The following is an 11,996-nucleotide window of genomic DNA, read 5'->3' as shown; positions in this document are numbered from 1 at the left end:
ATTGCAAGTGGGGAAAAAGGGCTCGTTGGAGCTTTTTATCAAACAAACCTAGGACACTGTGCAAATGTCAGCGCTCAAGTACTCAGACAAGAGAGGACAGATGAACACTGAACACAATAACAACAGAAAAACGAGCTGTTTAGAGCATGGAAATAGGTATTAATAAGATACTTAAATTGTAATTGTCACAAAAATTTAAAATGTACCAGATTAACATAAAACAAACAAACAAAAAAATCCCCTTTTCTCATTTTTCAGCATTTTTAATGTTCTCTTTTCTAAGGTTTATTTCTTCCTTTTCCAACAGAAAATATCACTACATGGGAAGGGAAGGGAAGGGAAGGGAAGGGAAGGGAAGGGAAGGGAAGGGAAGGGAAGGGAAGGGAAGGGAAGGGAAGGGAAGGGAAGGGAAGGGAAGGGAAGGGAAGGGAAGGGAAGGGAAGGGAAGGGAAGGGAAGGGAAGGGAAGGGAAAAAATAAATGTGTTCATAAGTAGGCTCTGAAAAATTCAAGGTAGTAATTTCCCCCACCAGTACTGAGGAAATTTCATGTCCACCAAGCTTCAAACACCAGTGTGCCACTGAAGCACATCCTGTTTGTTTAGAATGGTCTTTCTCCATGGTTCATTCTGCTTGTGCCAAGTTAGCCCGGTGAAAAAATTATTGAGGCTTTTAAGGGGGAAAAAAATCACCACAGAAACTGCAGATAAGTGATTACAAAGTTCTGGCATTGTGTGAAACCATCCTGGCTGACCTCCTCGTGCTGGTTTTAACTCTTTCAAATGCACAGCAAAGGCACGAGGCTGTTGTTGTTGTTGGGAAGACGTATGGTAACGGTAGCACTTCAAAATATCATAGCTCCTTAACAAACCCAGACTGCTGAGTGGCATAGGAGCAGCAGCGGGCACAGAGGCTGCCCAAGGCTACTGCAGCTCTGGGATACATGCAGAAGACACTTACATAAGGAATACAGCTTTAAGTTGAAGATAACATGGTTTATTTCTTCATGGTATTCAGATTAAAATGTATCAATGTATTTAGCACAATACTACATTTTAGGACAAAATCATCAGTGCTTTGCAAGTCTTCATAACTGTTTATTCATTATAAATAGTAAATATTTACTGAACTTTTTACATGAAAGACGTTTGTTTTTTTTTTTTCTTGTTGGATTTTTATTTTTTTACAACACACGTTGTTGGTAGAGGCTGCAACACAAAGATATCTCATTTTTCCCTCACCCTTAAGACCAATGTGTGAACTAACCTCTGTACTGAACCTAGCCTAATGCACTACTTCATAGTCCTTAACACTAAAAGGAATGTATTTGTGTTCTGCCTCCCTCTTTGTTCCAAGAATAGAGAGAAATAAATAACACCGCCTTCCATCTTCCTGTTCCTCTCAACATCACAAAACACAAATTTATTGACATTCTAAAATGTCACAATGCAAACTTCTTGTAAACCTTGGTTCCTATAATTATTTTCTATATTGGATATCACTGTATAATTTAAACAAATGTGTCATGTACAGGTCCATCTCTGTTAATGTCCTGTACATCACTAAAAAATGTAAACGTAATCATTTTTTCTTATTGTTTCCTGAAAATGACCTTTAAATCATGATTAGCAAGCTGGATTTTAGTTGTCCAGCACACTGCAACATTTCTGTACTTTTTCATCAGCATCAGGAATTATGCACTGCAAAAATAAAAGTACCTGCAAAAATATAGTTCTGATTCTATCTATATGACTTTGGATGATCCCAAAGTTTGTGTGAGGTACACAGTATTGCACATTGCTAGGCAGTTGTGAAAAATCAGTGAAGTTGTTGGTTTTCTTCCTCTGTGTTTGTTCGAAAAGGTACAATGGACTAGGAAAACTCCACATAAAAAGATAAAGTGTGTTTTTCATGTTACACAAGATCTTGTCTCTTGGTAAAGTAAAACTTGCAAGTTACGTTTATTGACAACATGATTACAAAAGCATGGTAAGATAACCAGTAGATTGCTCTGGAAGTCTTTTGCACTTATCCTAGCTTCCTATGGACTGTGATATTTCCTCTTGATGACAATTTCCAGTGTGTAAAATGAAAGAGGTTCTGCTGCCCATGCTTCAGAAACTGGGCAGCTTTAAAGTTAGACTAAAGTCAGCACTGGATGTCAGATGAGTCACAGTATGCAGAGATCAACTGTTAAATTTCAAAATGTTCCATTTTCAAATGTTCCATTTGCCCCAATCAATGAACATTAATTTCAAAAACAAAAAACGGAATGTTTTGCCAGGCAGCAATATTAAATACTGCTCTGTTTTGTATACCCATTCATAATGAACCATGTCGCATTTATTTATTCATTATTGCTTTTGGCCTTTGTCTTCTGTATAGCTTTGTCCAGCCTTCAAAAGTCTACTAAAAGCTATGACTGAGAGAACATAACAAGCCTGCTCCTCTCATTGGGATTGCCCCAGTTTAGACTGCAGTGTGTTGAGAAGATCCCTGGTATCCAAGCACTGGAGTGAGACCGGAAAACAACACCAGCTTTAACTTGAAGTGGACAGTTCATTTATGCAATATCTGGCTTCAGATAATGAAAGGCACCTGCAAAAAAAAAAAACAAAAGAAGCTTTTTAAGTCATGCTGTGACAACCTCACAGCATGGGGCCATGCCAACTACAGGTTGACATTGTCATATTTAATACTGATATATCAAAGGAAAGGGACTAATATTTTTATTCCTAGGACAAGTTTGACAAAACTCTATGTATCTAGGATTATATACTGTAATGATTCTTGAGCTGACCTCATTAAGAACATGTGTTTCTAATAATGGAATGCCAGTGGTTATTTCATTTTGGACAACCCTTATGTTTTACCTAATGGCAATCAGGTTTCATGTCTCAACAATTAATAACATCAAGATGTTGTTGACATCACTTAAGAAAATAATTATGCAGCAGAAATCTTGCTTGAACAATCAGCTATCTCACCAGTGCTCTCTGCTCAGCTTTGGAGAGAAGTAGCAGTCAGCCATTAAGATCTATTCTCATGATTTTCTTTGTTCCAGACAAAAAATACAGATCATTGATAAACAGCTGCCGCACTTCACTGTGCAAATGTCCCAGTACTCACTTTGTCCATATTGTCCGTACTGGTAGCCTGTGACAGGGTCCATGCTGTAGCCTGTGGTGCTGTAGGTTGGTGGGCAGTAGGACTGGGACGTAGGCAGGCTGTCTAAACTCTTCATGTGCTCTAGCCGCTGACTGCAGCTGGCTGAGACCGTGGTGGTGGGCTCCAGGCCCCCAGTCAAAGGGGACAGGGCATAATCAGTTTGGGGCTGGTGGGGCACACCACCATGGTTAGTCAAGAGTCCCATTACCTAAAATTAAAAACAGAATAATAGAGTTAAAATACATGGGAAACTGTATTGCATATAGAGCCACAGGAGCCCTCAAGCCTGACATTAGATTTCCTAAAATAGGTGGACTTGGTATTCAGTCTATGCTTTAATACAAATAGAAGAAAAAGATATGTAATTCATCAAAAATAAAAACTGATTGTTAGCAACCCATAAAAAGCAACACCAAGGCCACAGAAGGAAAAGTAATATCAAGACCTATTATGATTTTTGAGTGCCTGGTCCTATGCCCCTGCAGATGTTTATTCCTCGAGGACTCGATTACAAGAGAATAAGAAACTGGTAGTGGCTTTTTAGCTGTGCTGCTCTTCATGGTCTACCAACACAGAAAAGCTACAAGGAAGTTTACACTTTTTTTTTCCTTAAGATCAGCAGTCACTAAAATGAAATTAATTTGGTGTGGATCACAGCAACACCACTGACAGAAGTAATAAAGAATCCCAGCACAAAGAAGAACATGAGTATGTGGGGAACAGGCAGAGCAGCCCTAACTCCTGCTGCTGGGTGCACTGTGTGCTGCTCTGAAGAAATGAATGTGAAAAAACACTGGTCATAACACCACTTCTCAATTTAATAATCTGAGTTAGAGAGGACAACAGAAAGGGTATGGCTTTCCAGACTGGCTTCAAGTCAGCTTTGACTCCCTTAATAAGCTGCCCATACACAAACAGTTACAAAATCAACAACAGTGTTGAGATTAGGTGACAAAAGATTTCAGAAAATTATACAATTGTCTCTAAAAAAAGCCCAGCCCTCTAGGTTGTGATTTCCAGTAGAAGTCCACAAAAAATTTCCAAAACACCTGTGCTTCTGAACGGGAGTGAGGGAAGCCACTCCCTTGTAAGTTCTTGATTTACAGAGACGAACTCACACTACAGAATTTGTATTTCCATTCCCAGCACAACTCTACGAACATTTTGAAAATAAGCCCTATTGAGAAAATAGCTTGCTTCTGTTGGAATAAATTGCACTTCAAAGTCCGAGAAATAGTCTGCAGGTTAAAACTGGGGGATCATGTACAGCTTCTGCCAAAACAGCATATTTTGGTAATTTTCTGGTTGTTCTTCCTCCAAAAAAGGCATTACAGATATCTGATACATGCTTTTTTGATAAGCATTTTGCTTTACTGCACTTCTTAACACAACCTACAAAAATTATTAAAATTGCAGTTTATTTTGTAAAGAATAAATCCATGGTAATATGAACATGTCTGGTTCCTAAAGTTCTGGTGCCCCTTCTTGAACTGTTTTTATTTTACATCACAAAAGAAGAGGGATTATTGTTCTAAGGAGCTCATCGTCCCAGGTCTGCAAGCTCTGAATTCTGTTTGTTTTTAATAAATGAGTGAAACAAGCCCAAGGGATCATAACTTAAGTAGGAAGAAAGACAAATCCAGGTCTTGTAAGACCTGTCTGATAAGGAAAAGAACAAGAGGCATAAGCACAGTACTTCAAAAAGTGACACCCAGGTGCCTGCATCAAAAACATAAAACATTTCTGCATCAGGTATACTCAAGACATCTCACTGAGACACAAAAAAAAAAAAAAAAAAAAAAAAAAAAAAAAAAAAAAGCTCAGAAAAGTTCAATTCTACTTATAGCAACAGAGTTTTCACTTAAGTTCCACTAATCAGAAAATGTGAGTCTAACTCAAGGTATTTTCTGAAAGTTTCACAAATTGTAGCAATCATCCAAAAAATGAAGTATATCCATAGATGTCATTTAGATACTGAAATCCTTTCACTTAAGTTAAAAACACAAATGAAGAACTTGGATTCGGATTATAAGGTATTTTATATTTAATTCAAATCACCTTTTCAATGAATAAAGCCTATTAAAAGAATCTGAAATTAATATAAAGCAATTTAAAAAGTCCTTGTAACTGCTATAGATTAAAAAGTCATCTTACTAGAATGACAGCCTGCATGGTATTTTGTCCCAAACAACTCTAAAAATTGAAACAACTGGCCTCTCAACTTTTTGTCCTCAAAATCAGATCCTGAAAAATATTAAATTTTTTAAAGATTGCTTTAGTAAGTTTTGCTATTTTAGGAACTACAAATATTTTTCTTGTACTTTTGGAAAATAATATGATCCTGAAAATCCAGCATGTTTAATGAACTGACATTGCATCAGGAGGATACAATATTAAATATATTATAACCCAAAAGAACACAGGTTATATTAATCTTCATCCTTTAAAATTAAGGTTACAGACTTAAAAGAATAGAAAAATCAGCAAAAATATATAACATAACTTAAACACACTGAAAATTACTGATTTGAAAAATATTTACATTGGCACAAGTATCACGGTTTTGACTACAGTTGAATACAAACATGGTTTATCAGGAATCTGAAACGAGTGCACAACCCTTTCCATTCCTGTACAACACCTACGTGATCCCACTGTTTACTGGATTTTAGCATTTTCCGTTCCAAATTCAAGAGCAGGGAGAACAACCCGGGCTTGTGTTGCCTCACAGCCCCGCTGGAGTCCTGATGCCAGCCTCCTCTGCATGCAAGCTCTCACACCACACATCATCTCTACCACGAGTTTTATGACCGATTGCTAAGTTGGGCAAGCAGCTTTTTTACCAACTACATACTCCAAGTAACTAAACTCTTTTTCTGTTTAATATTTCCAATAGAACAGAGCCCAAGATAATATCATTAGGATTTTGACAGCAAAAACAATGAGCCTGAAATCTTATGGACTGGAATTTATTTTAGAAGTAGAGATTACCCTTGAAATCTAAACGTGGATCCACACCTGGTCTCAAAATACACTCAAAGTTTGGTAGCGTCTGTATTTGGAGGGGGATTTGTTTTCTCTGACAAATTAGACTTAGCACTTGATGAGATCTAATTTTTTAAAAATTATTCAGATAATAATACCAGTCTTTAGGCATCTTTTATTAAGAGCATATGCACCTAACAGACACTTTGGAGCAGAACTGACACAGTTCCTTATCTTTGAGGTGGAGAAAACTGAAGCAACGATCTGCTCAGAAATATCTTCTTCAGAAGCCTTAGGAATCATCCTGCAGTTGATTAGTATCTAAATAATTAGATTTTTGGTTATGTCTGTTTGGAAAGCTATAAGGGAAGTAGCCTCAGGGTGGAAGTCTTTTGCATGGTATGTGCCATGACCTTATCACCCATACACGGAGTTACAGGAAGGGCATGGCTGACTTTCACCTAATCAATTAGATGGCCATTAATGGGCCACGTCTGCCAGATACTCAGCACCCTCAGCTTAATAGCAAACGAAAGACCTGAAGATCTGTGTTTTGCAGCTCAGATCTTCTGCTAGAATGAAACAGTATAGTTCTAAATACGTAAATAGATTTGGTTCTTCATTAATTATTACAAAATATTTGCTCAGTCCACATGCCAGCCAAATTACTGGAAAATATGTACTTCCCTCTGAATTAATTTGGGAAAACTGAAGTGGTAATTGTCACCCACACTGAGCTAGATCCCAAAGAAGTTAAAAAGAAGAAAATCAAAATGCTGATTTAACACCTAGAAGTAAATGCTGCTGAAACTATTCAATTTATTTTAGAAAATAATTCCTATACATGGAAAAAAAAAAAAAGACCACCAGGCTGTAAGTATATAGTATATACCAGGCTGTGGGTATATACAATAAAAGACACTACAGACAATTAATAAAATAATTATATTCCATTAGAAAACAAAGATTAATTTGGAAATATCAGGAAGAACACAGTGAACTGCAACTATCAAACTGCAGAAATGTTTTCAGAGAGCACATCCCAAACAATCCAAAATATTCATTAGAATAAATCTTTAGCTATGGGGTCAACACAGCATCACTAGATGAGGTTATGATCCAAAAAGAGGAAGAGAAATTGAATGATGAAAGCCTTGAAAACCATGTACGCAACATCTGGTCCATTATCAGCTATTAGAAAATACTTCTATTATCAACAAAATAAAGTCCATTAAACTGAGAAAAGGCTTATTCCATTTAAATGAAACATTATGCCTGTTAATGTGGTTGGTATTTTAGGATGTAGGACCTACCATAGGCACAATAAAATTCTCATATGTTTTAATTCATTTACGCATGCCTGCATTTAATATGCTTTGTGACCATGTCTGCAATTAATATGATTTATGAGAAAAGAACATGTGCAATATTTTTGGGGGTACAGTGATACATTTTTCCCCCTCCTGTGAATGAAAGATTTAATGAAACAGCTCAAGGAAAATTGTTGGCAGTTAACGTATTAAGTTGAACTGACAGAATCATGAGTAAACTTTAGTGGAGTTAATGATATCCTCTTATCTGACCCTGACACATTTGCAGCATGTAATTTACAGAAGCTCTGTCCAGGGAATCTTGACAAATGCTCCTAACGATGTCAGGGCAATGTTCCATTCTAATGTAAAACAGATGTGGGTCAGATACCCTCATTCATCACAAACAGGGAAAATTTCAAACTCCTTCTGAGATGAATGGCATTACCTGCTGTTAACTCTTTTCACTGTAGAAAAGTCTCTCAAAAACAAAATATTGCACTGTAAACCACAAAAATGATTGTCCTAATGTGCTAGAATGACAGATTTTACAAGATTAAATTAGATTAATTAGCTACATGGACGTATGCCTGTAAGGTCCTAGAACTATGTTGCTATTTCTTAAATATGAATATTTTTGCTTTTATATATATGAAGAGACCCAAGAGATTTATTTTTCCCCCCAATGGCAAGCACTGGGAACCAAATAGCTGCTTAGTGTAAATTGGAGCAAATGCACTGACTTTGAACATCCAACAATCTGACCTTCTGCATAATCAAATCAAACGAGGCCTCTCAGTGATTTCACACCACCAGACATCAGTGGTAGCTACAGTGAAATCAGAGAAGGTGCAGTGGTGTACAGTTAGGACAACTTAGAGGATAACTTGATCCTTCAAGAATTGTATTTTTATCTACAGGAGATTACTGATGTCCACAGCATTACCACAGTCTGCCACTAAATCAGTGCCTTTTTTCAGTCATTGGATCATGGAAGCACAGGGCTAGGTAACGCTATCAAAATAATTCAGAGAAAGGAATTCTCTAGAATTAGAAATGGAAAAGCTTCAGAAACATCAATAAGACTGAAAAGACAAAACAGAAAGCCCAAAGATGAACATATACTCATTTTTTAAATATATTATTTATATATAATATATAAAATGTATGTAAATATTTATGTTTTAAATACATAAATATTAAGCATCTCAAAACTGTTAGGCAGTCTTGGATATTGTAGGTGTTGGCTTGTGAGTTTAAATGCTTAAATATGGCTATATAACTTACAACAGTTCATAACACGCCTAAATTTTGGGTCATGTTACCCTTTCTCCATGAACTCTTCTCCCACCTTCTCAACCCAAAATACAAAAGGAAGATTCCAGCCATCATGAAAAAGCTAGAGACAGTTGGACTCTGACATACCTCCCCTTCACAACTGGGGCACATGGTGTTGTTCTCTCTGAACGTCAAACAAGAGGCTTTCAGTAATGTCTATGCCAGGGACTCTAATGCCAGGCTAATCATCGCCGGGGACAAACGTGCACCTATTTTGCCAACTGGACCAGGGTAAGCCTCTTTGCATTCTGACTCAGCATTCAGTCTTCCTTTTATAAAACCAAATCAATTTATAAAATTAGGGCTGCTACTGATATCCTGGCAAAAATCAATGAAAAAATTAAAGCAGTTCTCTCTTGAGACGTAGGAAATTTTGAAGCAAATTGAGTCCCGTGCATTTACAGACAGAGGCATCACTTTCTACAATAACTTTGCTACGGATGAAATTTTGCTCTTTCTGACTCTGCCACGATATATGTTTTTCACTGAATCACACTGTGGTATTCTTAGTCTTTTCTTTTGGACATCTAAAACACAGACCATAAGTAGTTACTTAAGCATGCCATCTGTGATTATTCATGACAAAACCCTCATTCACGTACCAGCCATTAGTTGAATAAATATGCAAGTATTTATATTCCTGTTGATATTTCCATTTCATAAATTCATTAAAAAATTAAAAGTTCTGTGTATGCCAATCACATAGTATATGAAGAGCTGACTCATAATTTCACTTAAGTGGTTTGACTTTAACATCTAAGTGTAGCAAAAGCAAAAAAGTACTTTTAAGGGCTGCAGTGCAGTTGAATATTCATCCTATGTATATTCTAAATGATACAAATTATTATGAAAACAGATAAGTCAGTTTTGTGGGAATTCTAAAACTTTCAACATCACATTGTACAGACTGATTTTTCTGTTTCTTGTGATGTCTGTTAATGAATTTATTTTTAAAAGTCATACATGAAATTACCACAAATACTTTTTCACAAATTTAAAAATATGACATATCAGAAATTGTACTTTTATTTTTTTTTTAACCATAGTTTGTTTTAAACTCTCATGTAAATAAAAATAAATTAGATAAATTGGGAGTTGTTGGGGTGGAGAAAGTTCAGGTTTTGTTTTTGAAAGAAGTTTTCATCTGAACAATTTTTGTCATGAAACAGCATCCAGACCTAGCAACAGGGATCCAGCATTCAAAACTGTAGACTATTTCAAAATATATAAATTTAACAGCAGTCAAGGCTTCTGGATAAGTGGTATCTTCTTATAATGCCAAAATGAAATGACTTAAGAAGGAAAAATTCAAACGCAATTAAAAATTTGCTATATTATTGTTTGAGGGCTGTAACATGATAAAAAGGGATTAAAAAAAAGTCACTACACTTATGTTTTATACATATGTTGTTATTTTACTCTTACATTTTTGTATTCAAGAGAACTATAGTTTAAATATTTTAAATATTTGTTCTTATGAAATTACAGTACAATTGGCTAGAATTTTCAGCAAAGTCCAGAGTTTTTTTTAATATTTCCATGTAAGATTTCCAAGCTGTAAGAGCAGACCTGTTTTTGGAGGCTGAATCCTGCCCCAGAAAAATTTCTGGCAGGGTGAGGGTGAAGGTGGAAAAAGGACAAGGGAGATAAGTCAAGGTGGACATTGAAAATGTAAGGTCACCGGTTTATTGTACTTATACTAATATAGAGAGATCACATATATAATAAATACATTAATGTGTATATTATAATTACATATTATATAATCAATATATAACGATGTAATATATACCATATTGATACCTGTTTTGTGCTTTATAATTATGATATGTATTAATAATAATGATAATTTAAAAATCATGTTATTATTTTTGCAAGGTAACAATTATGAAACTGTTGTATCCCATGTATTTGTATCACACTCCAGAAACAGAAATAATCAATTAACTTTTGTTCCCCATTCTCTCCTTTTTTATTTAAAAAAAAAAAAAAAAAAAAAAAAAAAAAAAAGCTCATTAAAATCATACCATGTGAATTAACTTTCTTCCTTACAAAGAAATCCCTGACCTCTGTCTCATGTTCTTGGCCATTAAGTGAAGAACTCTCAAAGTTGAGACCTCAGTTACAAATGTCATGAGCTTCTGACTGGTGTGGGACTTAGATTCAAATGAAACGTTTTCTATGGACAACCAGTTGGATACTAATTAGAAGGTACTGGAAAGAACATAATAAGAAATTAATAGTTGCATTTTTTCTTCCTGTCTCTGTTTATGAGGAAATGCAAGGTTTTAGCCACTGGTCCCAGTGTTCCCTTAAAAACAGAGTTTCCAAGACAATATGAACATATTTAACTGATTTGACAGCTGCCATCAGATCCATACTTCAGCTTAATGAAAACCAAGTGTTCTCAAAGACTTAAGAGAAGCCAATTACTTAAGATCTATCTCACCAAGAAGAGTTACAGGTTAATTCTTAAACTCAGGCAGTGAAATGTTTTGACAGTAGAAGAAAGAAACCTTGAAACAGCTGGTATTTTTACTACTGTTCACAAAAAAAAAAAAAAAAAAAAAAAAAAAAAGTTTGGAATTTTCTTATCAAGATTGTTCCTGAGCTCCAGGTAATTACATGAGAACTGCAAAGTATTTTCAAGACTGTTATGATATTCTGTGCAAGCGTTCAACATTCAGTCCACTTCCCATTTTGAAAATACAATCTCTAAAGCTGCTAGTTTGACTCAGTCAGGAAGACAATAAGGGAGAGGAAAAAGGACTCCAAAGTTTTCTAGAGGGCAAGGAGGAAAAAAACAGCCTGATGTCCAGCAGGATACACGTTGCATACATTCATTCTTTTTTCATTAAAAAAATTAACAGTGAAGCCGTATTTAAGCCCAGGTATCCTATAGGTTAAATGCAGGAAGCGAGTGGCTATCCTATATGTTAAATGCAGGAAGCGAGTAGCCTCACGGGCAGCAAGGTGCGTACAGTATTGCTGCTCGATCTGAACCCAAGAGCAGCCTGAAATACCACCCTTCAAAACCTGCAAACTGTCTGAACCGCACGGTGTAGGGCAAACTGTGCTACTTCGACATTAATAAAAAGCACATGACAAGGTCAAGGGATGTCCGTGTACACCGGAAAAGACTTTTTCCTTATCTTAAATGAAGCGGTTCAAAATATTGAAATCCTGTCTTAAAAACA

General features: G+C 35.9%; 1 protein-coding gene across 3 annotated transcripts in view; it reads right to left on the bottom strand.

Moving 5' to 3' along the window:
- Positions 1-2,561: 2,561 nt before the first annotated feature.
- Positions 2,562-11,996, bottom strand: part of PAX3 (paired box 3) — a gene marked incomplete at both ends in the record, with an annotated part of 75,882 nt that continues 66,447 nt past the window's right edge. For all 3 annotated transcript variants that reach the window (XM_082766796.1, XM_082766798.1, XM_082766797.1), the window contains 2 exons: positions 2,562-2,596; positions 3,128-3,374. In XM_082766796.1, the coding sequence (XP_082622922.1) occupies positions 2,562-2,596; positions 3,128-3,374 (282 nt within the window). The remainder of the gene's footprint in view (positions 2,597-3,127; positions 3,375-11,996) is intronic.

The sequence above is a fragment of the Aythya marila genome, assembly GCF_965140915.1.
Source record: "Aythya marila genome assembly, chromosome: 9".
Lineage (NCBI taxonomy): Eukaryota > Metazoa > Chordata > Aves > Anseriformes > Anatidae > Aythya > Aythya marila.
The sequence above is the reverse complement of the archived record's forward strand: the minus strand, read 5'-3'. Positions and strand labels throughout refer to the sequence as shown.